Source organism: Corvus cornix, chromosome 10 (assembly GCF_000738735.6).
Source record: "Corvus cornix cornix isolate S_Up_H32 chromosome 10, ASM73873v5, whole genome shotgun sequence".
NCBI classification, from domain to species: Eukaryota; Metazoa; Chordata; class Aves; order Passeriformes; family Corvidae; genus Corvus; species Corvus cornix.
In genome coordinates this window covers 11,772,501-11,791,296 of record NC_046340.1, presented here as the reverse complement: position 1 = coordinate 11,791,296, position 18,796 = coordinate 11,772,501, and the positions used below count along the sequence as shown (strand labels likewise).

Genomic DNA, 18,796 nt, shown 5'->3' with positions numbered 1-18,796 from the left:
GAGATGGCTTCCCTCCTCCCCCCCTTTCTTTTTTTTTTTTTTGGAAGACAGAGGGGGAAATATCCCTGACCCACCTTTCCCAATTTCAGCTCAGTGAGCAATGCTGCCACCTGAAGAAACACATATTTTTCCTCTTAAGCTACCTTGAGCTCGGAAGATAATGAACACACAGTGACAGGAGCATCCTGAGCCCTGGTGTGAAATCCTTGCCTCAATATAAATTTTGATACTGCCTTCAGTGTGTCCAGGATTTGATCCAGAACTCCTTGTCCGCTGTATGTCTGAACTGAGAGATTGAAGATCCAGTTTATTATTTATCACATATATTTCACGGTTGAACCGGATGATCCTAAAAAGCCTTTTCCAACCTAAACAATTCTGTATTTACAACAGCTAGAATACTTGGCTCTGTACTTTTTTCCTTGGGAAACCTGGAGAGAGCCCCCTTCCTTCCCATCTGCATGTGTTTGGTGTCTGTCAGAACTTCCCCTTGTCATGGAGTGAGTGACTGGGATCGCTGTGACAGAGGAGAGTATGAACATTTGCAAACAAAGCCATTCATCACAGGCCCAAGCACAGACAATTTTATGCTGGACAAATCATCCCTGATGGGAGATCCTGCACTGGCTCAGGATAAAAAAAGTGGCCAAAGAGGGAAAATTCTTGGCTCCCTGTGATCAGCAACGATGCCCAAACATCTGCATAGGTGCAGACAACAACCATGGACCTCTAAAGCTCATCCCACAAGATCTCTGGGGTGTGATTGTGAAAAACAAAGTGCAGAGAGCCCTCTGGTCTCTCCCAAAATCAGCACCATCCAAAACCCAGCCTGGCTACTCAGTGATGTCACTGCTCCAACGCTGCTGGGGGAAAGCCCTTTTACTGACAAACCTAAGCACCAGTGTTTTATTGGCTTTATTCGGGAGGTTTAGATGAAAATCCAGGCAGGATTATGCTGATCCTCCATTTGTTTGTTTAAACCATAAAAGTGTTTCCTGAGAGCTGAAAGCAGGGGTTTAACACAACGAACTGCAAATATGTTTCGCTGCTGTCCAGACCCTCTAAAACAAAGCTTCATAAAATACAGCTACTTAAAATGCAGCTACTTAAAAGCTTCACATTTTTAATTTCCTGTAGTTGTTGGAGATGTGGGAAGAGCCAGCCAACACCCATTTTTGAGAGTCTCTAACATCTTGATTCATGTCTTAAAACATTTAAATACACAAACTACTATTTATCTGGGAAAAACCCCCATCATAGCCAATAAAATCAGGGTGCCCGGTCTAGAGCCATTCCTGGAATGGAGAGAGGGATTGCTGGATGCATAGGAATGGGAAATTTCAAAACTGCATTAGGCATTAAAATAAATAAAATACCAAAGGAGAACATGTTTTCCAGCACGTCAGTGGCTTTGACACAAATGATGTACAATTTATCACACAACCTTCTAAATTAATACAACACCAACATCAGAAGCATCAGGAATTTGAATTTTTAAAAGGAGAAAGCTCGTGGTTGTGTTTGAAATTGGACAACTTGAACAAAAATCATTACATCTGTGCAAAAGTGATCGAGTGCAGGAGGTGACTGGACCCTCTGCCTGATCTTTCCTTGAGAAATCCAGCAGCATCCTAAAGACTGTGTTTTGATGCCTCCACAGGAAAGCATAAGGGAATAACTGCTCCATTCCCGACTTGCGGTGTTTCCAATACAATTGCTTCACGTAAACGCCTTTCGTTTCAACAGCCAGATGTAGCACGGAAGAGTTCAATGCTGCACTAACAAAAAAAACCTCGCCCAGAGACTCCAGCAATTCCAAAAAGCACCAACAATCTGCTGAAGAAAAGGCCAAGCTTGCAGCTAAAGAAGAGATTTTAAACAATTACCAAAGCAGGGTAGTGATATCATAAAGGCAATTTCTGCGCTAGCTTGTTTTCTGCAACTCTCTTTGCCTCTGAACAGCTAGAACAGATAATAACTATTAGTAAATCAAACTCCTGCAATATCCAGCTGTGTCTCCCACATTTACATACAGATAGAATGGGTATATGTTTTTAATATGTATGCGAGCCGTACTTTTACCACAGCTGAAGTGCACGCTACAAAGGAGGAGGAGAATGGGAATGGAATCAGCATGAGATAATAAAGTGGCCTAGATAAAGTATTAGCCAGCGATTGATCTCAAACAGGGGATGTTGCTTCTCTCTGACCTGATTACTTACTATGCATAGATTCCATTAAATAGAGCTTAGAATGGAAAGCTTCGGGAAAGTACCGTAAATACAGTCACATCCACAGCCCGGGAGCCAGCCCAGCCTCACGGTGCTTCCCTGGACTCTGGGCACTCTGGGCAGGAGTCTAAACCTTCCCTGGACTGCCACACCACAACTCCTAAACATGCACTGCCCTGGGAGCCAGGCCTGGGATGCCAGAAAACTCCGTGTTTCTGGCAAAAAACACAAGTGCAAAGGGGAAAAAATCTCTTTATACAGAAGAATTGTTGAGATTTTCATGCTAGAAAGGGAGAGGAGAGGCAGAGAGGAATATGCTGTGCAGTCTTCCCTGTGATAATACTGGAATATATTCAATTTAATTGACTCTCTGCCTTTCTCTTAAGAGATCATTTTAGATCATTTCTCTTAAGAGAGCATTTTAGAGCAAGTTTAGAATGACCACTGGTAAATTCTAAGGTTGCTCCTTTCCCTGGATGGACAATTTTCTCATTACTTGGTGAAATTCCTTATTTCACTCCTGTGGAACAAGTCACTTAATTTGATTATGTACGTCCAGAAAAGCCAATGGGATATCTTGTCTGGGGATGGCTACATGGAAGAAAGGGCAGTGAGTAAATAAATAATAAATAAATATGGAAACCTGGTCCACGCCAACTGTGACAGAAATTCAGTGTTCACCTGCACATGGATATCTGTGGTAAAGAAAAGCCTGACTTTAAACAGGAATTTCATCCAGCCTTGGCTTCGGCCCTATTTCCTGACAAAATGGGCATTTTGGGTTTTATAAAACAGGAGCTTCTTGCAGGATAGACAGGGAGAATCCATCTCTGCTGCAGCCCCGGGACTCCAGCAGAGGTGCCAATCCAGCACTTCAGGTGTTGTTAGTCAGCTCCTCACGTGCATTTAACAACCCACTGGTTATCAGCAGAGGAGGAAGATTGATCTTCTGCTCCCTTCGTTTTGCTTTCTGTCTTTAATTATCCTGGATTGGTTACAAAATAGTGACTTCCAGTATGGTAGGTGTCGAGAGGGGAGGAGATGATGCTCTGGTTTGTCTGAGGGTGAGGATGGTTGTGTGTGACACCTCCCATCATTGCTGGCATGGTGCTTTTAAATAAAACAAAAACCCCAAAACTCAATGAACAAGGTGAAATCCTGCTCTAGTTCAAATCAGTGATAAGGTGACCTTGAAGATTCAGGGTTTCACTGCATCACTCTGGGCATTCCTTAGATCCACCAGTATTTACGTGCCTCTATCCACTCCTTACGTCCACCAGAACCACACGGCAATTTCAGGAACGGACGACATGGAATTAGAAGGATACAGTGGTGAGAAATTGTAGAACTCACACGATATTTGTGTTCAAGGAATGTGGCACTCAGTGTTCTGCTCTGGTTGTGACAAGGTGGGGATAAAATGGACTCAATGACCTTGGAGGGCTTTCCCAACTTCAATAATCCTGTGATCCTGTGATATTTAAAGTTTGGGTTTTTTTTGGCCCCATTTTCCAGCAATTATGTTAATTTCTACACACATATTTAGGCACAGATATGCTGTGTATATCACATATAGCACATAATTCTAATGTATATTTTCATATTAATTTTATAAATAATACAAGACTGGGGAAGAGCAAAAATATAAAGGGTTTGACTGGAGAGCAGCTCCTGTTTTACTACTTGTTGTTGTTGCAAGTTCATTTCTAACTGAATAGAAGGGAGGGGGGAAAAATGCATTAAATTGTTTAAAAAGTAGAAATGCTTGTTTTTTATTTATTTATTTTTTCCAGGGGTGTTGGAATTTCCAAATAATTTTACAAAACACTTCCTTTAAAGGGGACTAGCACACTCCAGGGCATGTAGTTGTAAAGATAAATCTGTGCACTTCCCTGGTACTGCAGGCACTCACCCTTTGGCCTCATTTTTATGGCTCTGCACCCTGGAGTGGTGTTATTGCTTACAAACATCCACACACACTTATGGGGGGCTGTGTGATCTGCAGATGTTTTATTTATAAGTGGCAGGCCTATTGCATCACCAGAATGTGCATTTACAAACAGATAGAGGTTTTATGAAACCCTATTCCATTGTTTTAATAGCTGAGCCATCCAGCCATGGCGGAATAGTGCACAAGGTAAATGTGTCTACATCTCTAGAACCTGTTCCAAGTTTTCTCAGATGTGACTAACTGCAAGAATTTTCCAGCCATCAAAAGTTAATAAAAAAGACAAAAATCAGGCAGTGCAAGCCTTTGGTATGAGACACCCCAAAGTGGAGGGGCTCTCCTAAACTTTAAGGCCTCATTTCAGCAAGGTGTTTAAGCAGGTGCCCAACTTCAAATGCAGGTCTAGTGAAGTTAATATCCTTAAAATGAGATTCACAGTTAAATACTTCCCTAACCAGGACCTCAGCTGAGACTAGTCTGGGTTGTGAGATACCTGCCCCTGGGCACCATCAGAGATTAGCCTTTAACTAGAGAACTGCTGCAGTACAAACACTTGTTTATTCTCCTTGCAGCTCCCAGCGTGGAAGCAAGAAATGAGAGGATGCACCAGTGTCTTGATCTTGTTAAAATCCATTACAATTATTCCTATATTCCAATTATCTCTATATATTCCACAGTAAATAAATGATGATGATTTTAGATAAGCTTTCGAGTTACAGCCAACAGCGCTTAAAGGACAGTAAGGAAACATTTAAAAATCAGAGACAGATGAGTCAGAGGGCATTATGACTCCATATAAATTGCTGCAAATAGCAATAGGTAATAATTGAAAACACAACAATTGCCAGCAAAAGAAGGGGGCTCCCAGCTCAGATACCAGCCCTGAGAACCCTTCCATGGACACACCATGGCCAAATATTCTCTCATTCTTCTGCAGCCAATCTGATTTAATTTTACACCAACATCAGTGAAGACAGTGGCTCCTGCATTTCATTAAAATACATATTTTAACCACATCCTCTGTTTTCAGTCTTCACATTTGGGAAGGTTGAGGCTGGCAAATGCTGACAAGGAGTGACCTACATTAAGCTGTAATCCCTGGACATACACACTGGAAGAAAATGTGTACCAAGCATCAAAACGGTTTTGATTGAAACTCGATACTGGCTGTGAAAATTCTGTATTAACTCCCCAAATCACAAGTGGAGGTAACAGCAAAATACCCACCAGCTTCAGTGGAATCACAATTGCACCTCTGGTTTGGGTGCCTGTGCAAATATGGAATTGCTGCACAAGCAGAAAGAGTTTAGGCAGAAATATACTGAGCACACTGAAAAATGCAGGAAAAAATAGATACATTTCTATGTAAATGACCAAAAAATATTCACTGACAAATCCAAACTGAGGTTTCACTTACCATTAAATCTTCAGGTGCTGGCCTTTCCTTTGGCTGCTTCTTCATGCTGTGTCATAAAACAAAATGTTCGTATCAAAATAACTGCACATTTATTTTCAATGTTTAAATATTGAATTGGATTTTATCTCTTTTATCACAGAGCGAAGAAATTCAGTGTATTTCTTAACTTTATCAGGTGCTGATGGGAAACAGGGTTCCTAACAGTAACCAAAACATTAATGGGTTTTTCCTCCCTCCCAGCCTTCCCTTATGGGATGTAGGGCTCCACACTGTTCGTAACCATGGACAGTGTGTAAATACAGAGGTCCCTAAAAACCAGCCAGCTCAGGAGGCAGAGAGAGCTGATTCCCATTTTTCTGGGGATTATGACACAGCTCAACACAAGGAATTACCCAAACAGGTGGGAAATCCAACTCCACTGCTGAACAGCTTCGGGAGCACACGCAATACCCTGGGGTTCCTACCTTCATCTCCCCCCATTTATTTCCATTACCCTGCAGGGTGATAGTTCATTACACAGCATTAACCTGTTTATAAGATCATGTTTCTCATCCAAACAGTCCTAGTTTTCCATGCAACAGGTGCAATTAGCTCGTGGAGGCCGTGCTTAGCTGCATGAGGGAACACAATAACGTGGCACAGAGGTGACCATCAGGAGCTGCCTACTGACTAATTGGATTACATCCAAACAGCCAGGCTTTATGGAGTGACTGGCATAAAGTCTGGGATGCTGTTCACTTGACATCTCTCATGGTTATTCCAAATTGATTGCTTAAATAAGATATAGTTGCTCCTCATTTGCTTTTTTTTTTTTTTAAGCAGTAATTCCCCCCACCGGAAAGCTGATGTAACACTGGATATAAAACACCAAATGAGCTGTGCTGGAAATTGGAGATATTAAGGACACAATTTACCTTCCCCTACAAATAACTCCAAGCCCCTCAAATAATCAAGTCCCACAAACTGTCTGAGGCAGCAGTTCTAATCTGACAGTCCAAAGTAGCTGCATCCCCAGGGAACACAAGGCTGTTAGCCACCATCACTTCTGCTGCAGGTTGACATCTGTGGAGATTTTAACACAGGTTATCCCCCCCTCTGCCTCCGTTCCTTTTTTTAAACCAGTCTGTCATCGATATTTTGGGGAGGATAAAAGCCTGGAGCTCCACACCCAGGGTTGTGCTGCAGAATCCTCCAAATACCCTTGGTCTTTGTAAGCTGAACCCACTGAAAACTGAGGCCTCTGTTACACAAACTTTAATTATTTAGTTACTTTAATTAACCGATCATCAGGCTGCTTTTTGTGTCCGTATTTGTTACAGACTGTGGCAGGCCTCAGAGATACTTTCTCCTGTATGATCTGTTCAAAATTCAGTTTTATGGGGTCACTTTTGCTGCAGTGGCCCTGGTATGAGGCAGAAAACCCCAAAATGTGCAAAGCCCAACCTATAGCTCCGTGTGGGGCTGAGGGCTTGGGGGAAGGCACATCCCTGGAGAAGGGCACATCCCTGGATTCCTGCTCCCACCCAGCCACAGCTCCCACTCAGGTGGCTCCATCTGATTTAACTCAGCTGAGCACCCAGCCCTGCAAGAGGGGATGTTTCTCCCTCCAACACTACTTATTTTTACAGAATTCAAGCTTATTTCTTCTGCTGTGCATAAATGCCTCCCCTTTTTAAATGATTTGGTTTTTGGGGAGGTGTGTGACAGTTAAAAAGAGATTTTTCCCTTTGCTTTGCTTCTTTAGGATCTCTCACCCTCCAGATTTGTATCTTCTACTCACTCAAGAACCGTATTCTTTATTCTACAACCTCCTCCTCTCCCCAATTCTCCTTTAATTTAAAAGGTTTCCAATGAACTATTCCGTTTTAAGGACAGCAAATATACCCAGTGGTGTGTTTTAAACCACGACTCTCAGTAAAAATTACTTACTGAGAAGCCAATGAATTCATCAAGGCCTCTTGCCTTCCTAAACATCGAGGCAATTTTTTAAGAAATATTTACCCCCCCCTAAATAATGATATTATACACATGACTTTTGCAGACTCCCCCCTGAGATGAATTCTTAAAGTCTCAGCACCGAGGTTTATTAAAACAGAGGAAAAAAAACCAACCCCAAAACCCCCAACCCTTGTAAGTACTTTTACGACCCTTTGTGTAAATAACGTTTACATAATTTAAACAGTTTGCTCAGCTTTGCTGCCCCATCTGCCCAAGGCCCCCGAGTCCCTGCTCTCTGGGAAAGGATGCAGGCAAAGCCATAAGGTCTCGGGGAGCTTGGAGTTAATGGCATGGATCATTTACATCCAGGGCATGGCACGTTTGCAAACCCAGCTCACCATTGAGTGATGAAGTGCACAAATGGCTCCGAGAACTCCCCGGCTGGAAGCACCGGCGATTCCTGGGATTGCAGCGAGACAAGGAGCGGAGTCAGGAGCAGGGAAGATCATTTTTTTTGAGGAGGAGAGCAAAATAACAGCAAAACAAAACAAACACACACACACACCAAAAAACCCCCCCCAAACCCCAAGGAATAATAACCCCAGGGAAGCGACAAAGCCCCCTTTTCACACGCAGAATTTGAGGGAGAAAGGTACAAATTCTTCAGAGAATGTGTTATAAAACACTGAATTTCAACTAATGAGTATTACACAATGGGTAAAAACATGTGGAAAGACACTGAGGGGAGGTGAAAAAAGGACAATGATAGCCACAGGGTAAAAAGGAAGGTAGGGAAAGTGTAAATGAGAAATTAATGATTATTTAAGTAACACACAAATGGTCTTGTAATTAACAAAGAGCTGTGAAATTATTCTTGTGTTGACCTTTGTTTCTTTCACTGCATTCGCTATTTATTTACACTCATGTTTATTTACACTTATTCATTTTCCAGGCTGTCCTCATATGCTGTCTGTTCAGGATTTAAAAGGCAAAAAGAATTTTTAAAAACCAAAAAAAAAAAAAAAAAAAGCCAAAAAAAACCCCCAACAAAAAAAGGAGCAGGATTTACCAGGCTAGTAGTAGAAAACAACAAAACAACCAGCCAGTATTTACGAAAGAAAAAAAAAGGAGAAGAACACGAGTGAAAAAAAAAAAAAGATTAGGAACAGGGAACAAACAACATCACCATTTGCAAAGAAGGGCTTTGCGAATTTAGGAGTTTTTCCAAGAATGACGGAGAGCTCCACTGTGTTTATAGTGTAACAGCTCAGGATGTAATGAAATTACACTGCAGAGTACTTTAACAGTGTCATCTCATTAGACCTACAGTTGGAACAAGAGAGCCACATAAAACACGCAGCTGCAAATGACTCCATTCTCATCTATTCTCATTTGCTATTAAAAATACCTTTCGGCGTCTTTTTTCCTCCCTGACATCCCTCCACAAAGTACCCTGCAAAGTATGATACATGCACCTATTTAAATTAACAAAGGAATGACTTATTTTAATCTCACTGTGCTTTGGAGTGCTTTGGCCATTTGGATGAGCAATATATCATTACATACAACCTTCCAGCGCTGCAGGCAAGAAACTCGGAGCGTGCAGCATTTGGTGGGAGCCAAACAATTTCTCTAGCACACAACTGTGTCAAATGCATGCATGTATTCATTATGGAGAACGGGGAAATAGCTTTGATGTAGTGGAAAAAAGAAGATGATAAAAGCACCTCTGCAATGTGTGTGCCATTATCAATGGTGGCAGATAGACACGACTGCAGAGCCTCCTATGTGATTAGTAAATATACATATAATTGCTGTGGCCAATTATCAGAAAAATGAGATCGGTAATTACAAGACAGAAAATTAACTAGAACTCTTATTAAGGCTTTGTTTCCAATTCAAACAATTGGAAACTGCTGGAAAATACAATTAAATCAAAAGTAACTGAAGAGTAAAAGGAGAAGCCAAAATTGCTTGACAATTTTCAAAGACTTCTATTAAATACAAGGAGTGTTTGATAGAACGTGGCCAAATTCTCTTTGAACTCGGGCCGGGTGAGCGAGAGGTTATTGTTTCCAAACTTAGGAATGACAGCAATCTAGGCAAGGTTTCTGCTGGGGAGTGGAGGGAACACAAGGAAACCAGCAGCACAATTAAACTTTCTCCACTTCAAAGCACTGCCCATGAAAATTATCTGTATTAATAGAGAAAACGCAGAGGAAAATGCCAACCTTGCTCAGACAGAGCCCAGCAGGATTGGCCTCTCCCCATCCTTCCCTCCTGCCCAGCAGAGCCCTCCTGGGCTTCTCCCTAAAGCCACTGGGATGGACCCAAAAAGGGACAGGTAGGAAATGCTCCGGCCACAGAATCCATGGGAGACCATTCCCTGGGCAGCTGGCTCTGCCCAGCAATCTACCCCTGCTGTTTATTTTAACTAAACTGCAAGTGAGGAGCTGGTTGCAACCCAAACATCCCTCCAAGGGGCTGCCAGCTCGGCTCAGTCCACGCTGCGGGATCAGGATGGGCATCGAGCACTTCACACTCATTTGGGAGGTGATAATTTCTGCATTCACAAGAGATGACGAACCCATAATCGAGAGAAACCTCATTATGAGAGGGGAGGAGAAGCTGATGAGCTGCTCTAAAGCCACCAGCATCCCACTCTGGTTATTCCAAACCCTCTGGGCTCATCCAGGCAAGGGGAGAAGTTGCTCCAACATCAGCATAAAACCCTGGACTATGCGGCTCCTGTCCTGCAGCACAGCCAGGGGACAGGGGGCTCCTGCCTAACAAAATTTCACCTAGATGGAAGTAAATGTTAAATCCTATTTTTTTGTTTCATTTTTGGGGGCATATTTTTCCGTTCAGTTCAGGTATTTCAACCCCATCCAGACCTGCTGGCCATGGCCATGCCTGGGCTGGTTTGCTCTCAGGAGCTGAAGAAGAGATGTTGTGTGGAAGGGTAGAGCTGAACACACAGCAGGTCTCAGGATGGAAGCAGGACATGCTTTAAGAATCATCCAGAGGATTTTAGACTGTGGACACAAATTTATCAGATATTTGCCTGAAAAACAGAAAGCCTTTTGGGAGGCTCAAGGAAATCAAGGTTGAATCTTGAGGACACCTTCCACTAGAGCAGGCTGCTCAAGTACCAGGATGTGCAGATACTGCCTGTTTTGTATCTTGAGGTTTCCCAGATGTTGTCTGACACTCAAGAAGATGGGAATATAAGGAAATAAAGAAAAGCTACACTGTGTGATGCAATATGGTCACATTTGCTGCACCCTGGTAATCTGCCTTATTTTCCCCACCTACAAAATGAAATCACACAATAGAAGGAAAGTAGAAAACCAAGATTTTAAAGGAGTGAGGAACACATATTTTCAATTTTGACTGGGAAATGGTTGTTTCCTTTTCATTAACTGCCACAGCTTTTGACCACTGTCATAAAGACCTCGATACTGGTGATGATGCTAAAATGGCAGTAAAGACACAAAGGGTTGTGAGGATCCATGGACCATTATTCCCAGGACTGGCTGCTTCCCTGAGCATCCAAGCAACATTTCCATAACTGGGATCTGCCGCAGGAGAAGACAAGAGCAGCCTCTGATTTCTCCAAACCAGCCCAACTGTGCACACTGAGCGAGGGAAGGGCAAGAGGAAAAAAAGTTTGAGTGATGCCTTTGCCTTGTGAATAATGAACAGTTCAGGGAGGTCAACCCATTACAACTGAAACCGTTTAATTATTAATTATGCACAATCTATGAGCAAAAGGACAAGTTCAGAATGTTTAATGTGTGGTAACTCCGACTGGACCCTCTCTTGGCATTTTGTTATTAGCACTTGTCAGCAAGGTGCTCAGGCAGAAAGACAAAAGCACAGCGGCAGAAAATCTGAGCTGGAGGAGAAGGGAGGGCTTTAAACTTCAAACACTGCTCCTAATATTTAATTTATAGAGTGCCAGGGTTCTGGTATAAACCTTATTGACTTCCCTGCAGTCAGGGGAAGTCCCATTATCTAAATGAAGACCTGGGAATGAGAACATGGAACAATCCCTCCCAAATCCCTCTCTTTTGAAGGCAGCAATAACATTAGAATCTGTAGCTTCCTTTTTTCCCCTCACAGGTCTGAACAAAGGAAGAAAGGACCACCTAAGAGTGTGTCCAGAAGCCAATCCTTTGGAACCTTTGCAATATGAGCTTGAATTACAGATCCTGGCATTATCCTCGCTTACTCCTCAAACGGATTATTTGGAATGTCTCCTGCTCTGTTTGCTCCTCCTAAGCAGAGCAGTGACAGAGATGCTACTGAGGCTCAAGAAGTAAACAATGTCCAGCAAATCCACAAATGAACATGGATAAGGCACTTTCCTCCCTTTCCTGTCCAGTTTGGAGGTTTACATGGATAACCTCAAGAGGAAAATTCAACAGATACAGCTTGGAGTTGCTTATTTTTTTGGAAACTCCTATGTCAATGGAATTTGGGAGTCATTCCTGACTGGCAACAAGCACCAAAAACCCCCAGGCTTTCCATACCGTCAGGGGTCTTACCCCAACACACAATTTCTTGAGAGTGAAACATTTTCTCAGAACAACTGAAAGCCTGAGATTTATCACATCCTTCCTGAAGGAGAAATCCCACAGCTTCTCTAACTGGAAAACCAGGAAACACAGCTTTCCCTGAGCATCCAAGCAACATTCCCATAACGGGGATCTGCTGCAGGAGAAGACAAGAGCAGCCTCTGATCTCTCCAAACCAGCCCAACTGTGCACATTGAGCGAGGGAAGGGCAAGAGGAAAAAAAGTTTGAGTGATGCCATCAGGGTGGCGATGGAAAACTTGGGATCCAATCCATGTTCCTTCTCCCTTGGGGCCAGCCCCATGGATGGAACAATGGACAACTGCTACCAGCACGTCCTACAAGAACTTGGTAGCAACAGAGGCTGGAATTCCCAGTGGAATCCCAAAACCAAACAGGTTTTATTCCTGCTGCTCTGTGAACTCCCTCTCTGGGAAGGGTTAAATTTCCCCGTTCTTTCCCCTCAGCTCCGCTTGTGCAGAAGGAGCTGCCATGGTCCTGTGGCTCCGTGGCCACAGGAGGGAAGTTACCAGAACCCAGCAAACCAAACCTCAGCTCCTCTCTGCTCTGGGCTCCCCCAGCGCTCCCTGCCTGTGCAATGAGCATCTCCTCTGGGCACTCTCTCCTGTTCTAACTCCTCCACGGATGCTGAAATGGCAGCATTTCATAAATAATGCCTGTGCTTTGCAAAGTGTTTCTGCCTTATCACCTCAGCCCTCAAAAGCTCTAGGATTAAACAATTTTTATGCACTCCAGTTTCTCTTATATTAAAGCTTTCAAAAATATATTTACTTTTCTATGGTAGCTGCACTGCACTTTGTGGCCAAACCGTGATTTTATAAATTTCTTTTTTTTTTTTAGAAAAACAAGTTTTAGATGCTGCCAGGTGCAATTACAGGTAATAAATGCACTGTAGTTCCCAGAATATTCTGAGCTGGAGGGAACCACAAGGATCACCAAGTCCAACTCTTAAATGAATGGTCTTTGGCTACAATGAGAGCAGTGAATGACAGTATTGTACAAATTCAGATTTGCTCCTACAAGGACAACTTTCTTCCACAGCATTCCTAAAAAACTTATATATATATATATATATACATATAAAAATAAAATCCATTTCCCATTTTGGATCTACTCCTTCCAGACAACTTTCTTCCACAATATTCCTAAAAAGCCCACTCTCCGTATAAAAATAAAATCCAAGTCTGACTTTCAATTTACTCTTACAAGACAACTTTCTTCACAGCATTCCTAAAACAATATATATATAAAACAACAACAAAAAAATCTATTTCTGCCTTTCCAGCCAATCTACTTCAAAAGGCCTGAAGAACCCTAATGCAGGGGATTTCTGACAAGTAACAAGTTGGCAGAAGCCAGCAGTGGCTGGAGGTGGCTCTGAGGCCCAGACTTGAAAGAATTCCTGGATTGTTCCCGTTCGGCTCCCACCCCGGGCAGGAAGGTGAAGGATGATTACATCTCTGCACCGGGTCACTTCTTGCTCTTTTCTTAGTAGCAGGTGCCAAATGTGACAAATTATCTGTGGGGGCATCTTGGTGTGAAGTTTTGTGTTCTGGGATTGGAGCGGCACAGGAAACTCGTTTATTTCCAGAGCTCGAGCTGGACAGAACCAGGGTCGAAAGGCCAGCGTTTCATCCCCAAAACACTGAGCCTACCTTAACACCTCAAGCCTCGTGAGGACCAGCTTTTCATCCCCAAAACACAGCCTACCTTAATATCAAACCTTGTGAGGACCAGCTCGTCTCCCAACAGCAATGCTCCTCAATTTCCTGGGAATATCAGGAGCCTCCCTCTGTAAGGAACGCATGTGGGTGCTCCTGGGTAAATAACCCAGCAGATATTGGGATTATTTGGCTGTAGGATTTGCTACCGGGGGATATTTTTTAGAGCCAAGAAGAAGGGAGGAAAGAAGGGATGAAGAACAGGAATAATCCAGAGTGTGGGACATGGCACTTCCTCCCCTCGCCAGGCTCTGTGCCTTTTAGCGGGGCTCTCCGAAGGGCCTGCAAAAACAGGTTAATCCTTCCACCAGAACTGTAATTGCTTTTTCTCTCAAACAAACCAAGAATTTCTCCCTCTCCTGGCTGGTCTCCTGTCGCTCATCAGGCAGCAGAGCACGGCAGGTTTGGGCAGACACACACACAGCCACACATCTCAGCGAGCCGAGGCAGCGCCGCGTGACACCAGCCCCTACCTGCGCACACCGAGGGGACCCGGCGAAAAACTCAACCCATTTGTTGTTCCCCTTCCTCCTCTGTACCCTCCCGATGCATTTTTATTGCTTTTTCATAAAACACTGCTGCAAATAATCAAGCATGACCATTGACATCCACAAGATTGAGTTTTAGGAACCATTAAATGAGCTTGTCCTCCTGGGAAGGTTCTTGCTCAGGTTGGTCTAAAGGTAATTATTCAGCAATTCCTACCTGTGGTTTTACCTTGTTCCTATATAAGTCTCTGAATCTCATACACTGGTAAGGTCACAATTTCTGTCTCCATAAAACTATACCTTAAATTATTGTAGGTTTGGGCGTGCACACACACACACACACACACAAGTGCATAACCTATGGAAATCTACAAAACTCCAGAAATTTTCAGGTTTCACCCATTTAAATCAACACCTGAGAATGTAAAGAGAAATTCCTGAAGAAAAAGAAATTAAATCTTGTTTCATTCTGAGCCTTTTGGAGTTTTTTACTGCATTTATAGCAAGAGCAAAATGCAGTGTGGATTCATAAGGTGAAGGAATTCAGGGCTTGAGAGGAAACACCTCTCATGTTATTTGATCAAGCTGAACATCCCGGGAATTTTAAAGGCTATTCCAATAAGTAGAGGGATCTATTTAACCACATTAAAAAAAAAAAAAAAGATAATAGCAACAACTATACAGAAAAATGTATTAAGTGCAAGTTAATTTTTTTCCATGGGAAAATTTGAAAACATATTGACACTGAAATGCTTCACAGCTCAGCGTTAACACCCCACCAGCATTAAGTGATGCTCTTAAATGTTCCTGGAGTACAGATTTAAAAGGAGACAAAAAAAAAAAAAAAAAGAGGTCTTTGATTTGTGGAGTTTGGAAAGTCCTTGAGCTAGATTAAACTGCAGTCTTGTGAGACCGAGTATCTCTGTGGGGGCACTTAACAGAAATGCTCAAGAAACCCATGGAAAGCTTCTCTCTACTTACTCATGAAGCTATCAGGGTAAGGATTCATGAGGACAACTAATTAATTTTTCTTCTCAATTTCTGCCTGACTTGTTAAAACAGGCAGGTTTTGCAATGCTGCCTCCTGTTTGTACAAACCTGGATTTGCTCTTGGAACTCTTCCCTCCCCAAGCTTCTGATGGAATTGGAATAATAAAATAATTTAAAGGCAAAAATTGAGTTCTTTTCCTCCCCAATTCAATACAACAAAACCCAAATAAACCAAAAGCAACACCTAAATCACAATTACAGTGAGATTACAAACTATGGCACCTTTGAAACCAAAATTCATTTATCTCGGGTGATGAAGAAGAAAAGGTTGGAAAGCAGAGCTGATGTTTAACTACAGAGCTGGTGACCGAACTGCTCCAGGGGCTGGCAGGAATTGCTTTCCTAGAAGGGACACTCCAACTACACAGAGGTTAAACAAAATAGCCCTGGAGAGCTTAAGGAAAATTCATAGGACTCTACTGGATGCATTCCAGCTTTCTGTCTATCCAGCCTTCTCCAGATGCAGAGCAGCCACCTCTAAAGCCAAATCCCACAAGATTCAAAGGACGGGAAGCTGAAATGCTGAAAAACACAAAGCTCCAGGGTCTGGGCTTTTGGGATCTTTGTACCCAAGCTGCAACCACCCAAGGAATGCTGAGCTGAGCAGAGATCAGGAAAAATGACATTTTTAGAAGGTTTCAGGAATTCTGCAGCTGGAATATAGCTGAGGAAGCAACTAAATGGTTGGATTTGATGATTTTAGAGGTGTTTTCCAACCTAAAATGATTCTAAACAGTGATTTCCCACATAATACAAGATACCAGGGAAATAAGTACCCACAGCTCAGAAGAGCTTTGCAAATAACATCACTTCTCAACCCTCTGCAAGGGATGCAAAAAATGCTACAATCAGAGCTCTCATTTTCTTGAAAAACCTAATCCCATATTTTTCTGCAGAGGTGCAGTAATCCACCAGTTACCAACCTGGAAATGGAGACCTGTCTCATTTACCTCTTATTACACTGAGAATTTCTAATGCATTAAAAGGCAAATGCAGAATTATACTCAGTGCTACAGTACTTGGAATTTGGAAGAGGAATTTGATTCATTGAGTGACCCTTGCAGATATCAGCCAGGAGAACATTTAAGTGGCCCATTTAATTGCTGGAGATCTGGAGGGATCTGAACAAGGAATGGGTAAGATTTCTTCTGTCAGCTCAAGAGAAAATATCACGGGAGACTGTGAGACCCCAAGCAGTGAGAATGTTAAAAACCTATGGATTCTACTTACAATATTTCATTTCGGAGTTAACACACCAAGTGAAACTGGGTGACCTGTATTTCTCCAGTCATAGAATCATGGAACTGTTGAAGTTGGAAAAGATCTTCAAGACCATCGAGTCCAACTGCCAACCCAGCGCTTCCAGGTTCACCACTGAACCCTGCCCCCAGGTGCCACATCCACACTTTTTGGAACATTTCCAGGGATGGTGACTCCACCACTGCCTTGGGCAGCCTGTTCCAATGCTTCACAACCCTTTCCATGAGGAAATTTTTCCCATTATCCAACCTGTCCCTCCCCTGGCACAGCCTGAGGCTGTTCCCTCTCCTCCTGTCCCTGTTCCCTGGGAGCAGAGCCCGACCCCCCCGGCTGCCCCCTCCTGTCAGGGAGTTGTGCAGAACCAGAAGGTTCCCCTGAGCCTCCTTTTCTCCAGGCTGAGCCCCCCTCCCAGCTCCCTCAGGCGCTCCTGGGGCTCTGGGGTTTGCATTTCCAATTTCTATTTCTAATCTTTTTGTGTATCTGGAACAGATTCCGACGACAAAAACTTTTACGAATTGTTTGAAACTGCACCCATTGCTTGGGAAGCACAACCCTGTTCCATGGCAAATTCTTTGGCTGCGCTACCACGAAACACAGGGCCACATCCAGGACATCTTCCAAGCCAGGCTCCTGCTTCCAGCCCCACTCCATTCTCCTTCATGTGGGAGCGCTCTGGAAAGGCTGCACACACAGCAAGCGACGCGTGTCCTTCCCAACGGGAATCATCTGCGCCGCTCAGCGCTTCCCATGCAGCATTTCCCGGAGTTGGAGACAAACTCAGCCGAGTGCTGGAATATTAAATGGCTCTCAGCTCCCAAATAACAGCAGCCTGCCTTTATTGCCGGCTGTGGCAGGAAGAACTCCATTACCAACGAGTCTATCCCCATCTTTGGGCCAGGAGCAGGAATCTTGTCATGGTGGGAGATGCTGCTCCAATTAGGATTGTTGCTTAAATGAGCGTGTCTTATTTGGAGCTGGATCAGAGCTCACTGTAAGTCACCACATGGTAAAAAATAAAGGTTCTGGCAGGCATGTTTCCCATGCACACAGTGCTCCTCACTAATTCTGCCATTAAAAAATAATCCCAGCCCCGATGCCATTAGCAGCCCCATAAGATAATTTCTCAACAAAACCCATCAGGCACAGTTTGCTGTGATTTCAGAAGAACCATCGCGCCTGGCTCGTTTTGGTTCAATTATCCTGCTTCTCAAATCATTTGTTCATCCTTTCTGCGAGTCAATTCAAGTCCTAGAAAATGAACAAACACACTTTGCAAACTGCCAAAGTGACCCGCTGTGTTTCAGGTATTTCACTAAGAGTTTAAAACCAGCTCCAAAAATCTCACTGCTGCAGAACATCTAAAAACTCCCATGGGCAGTTTTTATTCCATAGTGTCCACTATCCCAGGTTGCTCCAAGCCCTTGGACCTGGGATACCTTGAACACTTCTGGGGATAGGACAGCCACAGCTTCTCTGGGCAGTTGAATTAATTAATCCTATGAATTAATGATAATGAACATTCACGTGGATTCCTGCTGTGTTTTGGTGGAAGTTCTACCAAATCCCATGACCACCAATACAATAAGCAACTACCAGGAAGAATCGAGGTCTCCATTTCATCACTTTAAAACATTTCTGGCTCCAGAGCTTTTAGCTAGCTCCAGGGGGAAGGATCGAGGGGACTTTAGGACCTCCTCAGAGCCAAGGGGAAAATTGGATCCAAAATAATCAGCCTTACAATAGCAAGATTTCTAACCTCGAATACTTCCACTCTGACATCGAGTGTGTCCAAAACAAAGCGAGTGGCACTTAAAGAACTTTCAGCTGAGCTGTGCTCTGTCACCTGGAGCTTTAACTGCCCACACAGCACACTCTGACCACTGCCTCAGGAGAATGATGACTTCACTTGCTGTGGAACATGAAACAAGTTTAAAAATGCCCAAATGCCAATGGTGAAGGTAGTTCAGCACTCGGATGTTTATAGCCCGCACAAAGTTCCCTGCTTGAAGCTTTTGTGAGAAGACTGGAGCACTTCTGATCCTGAGGAGAAGATGTGAAAGCTGCCAGAAGGTCACAGAATCCTTTGGTTTGGGAAAGATCTCCAAGATCATCAAGTCCAACCATAATCTATCACACTATGAGCT

General features: G+C 43.3%; 1 protein-coding gene across 2 annotated transcripts in view; it reads right to left on the bottom strand.

Annotated features, from left to right (window-relative positions):
* The window catches only part of MAP2K5 (mitogen-activated protein kinase kinase 5), a 120,092-nt gene that overhangs the window by 11,303 nt on the left and 89,993 nt on the right, over positions 1-18,796 (bottom strand). For both annotated transcript variants that reach the window (XM_039557534.1, XM_039557533.1), the window contains 2 exons: positions 7,933-7,994; positions 5,597-5,642 (listed from right to left, as the gene is read on the bottom strand). In XM_039557534.1, the coding sequence (XP_039413468.1) occupies positions 5,597-5,642; positions 7,933-7,994 (108 nt within the window). The remainder of the gene's footprint in view (positions 1-5,596; positions 5,643-7,932; positions 7,995-18,796) is intronic.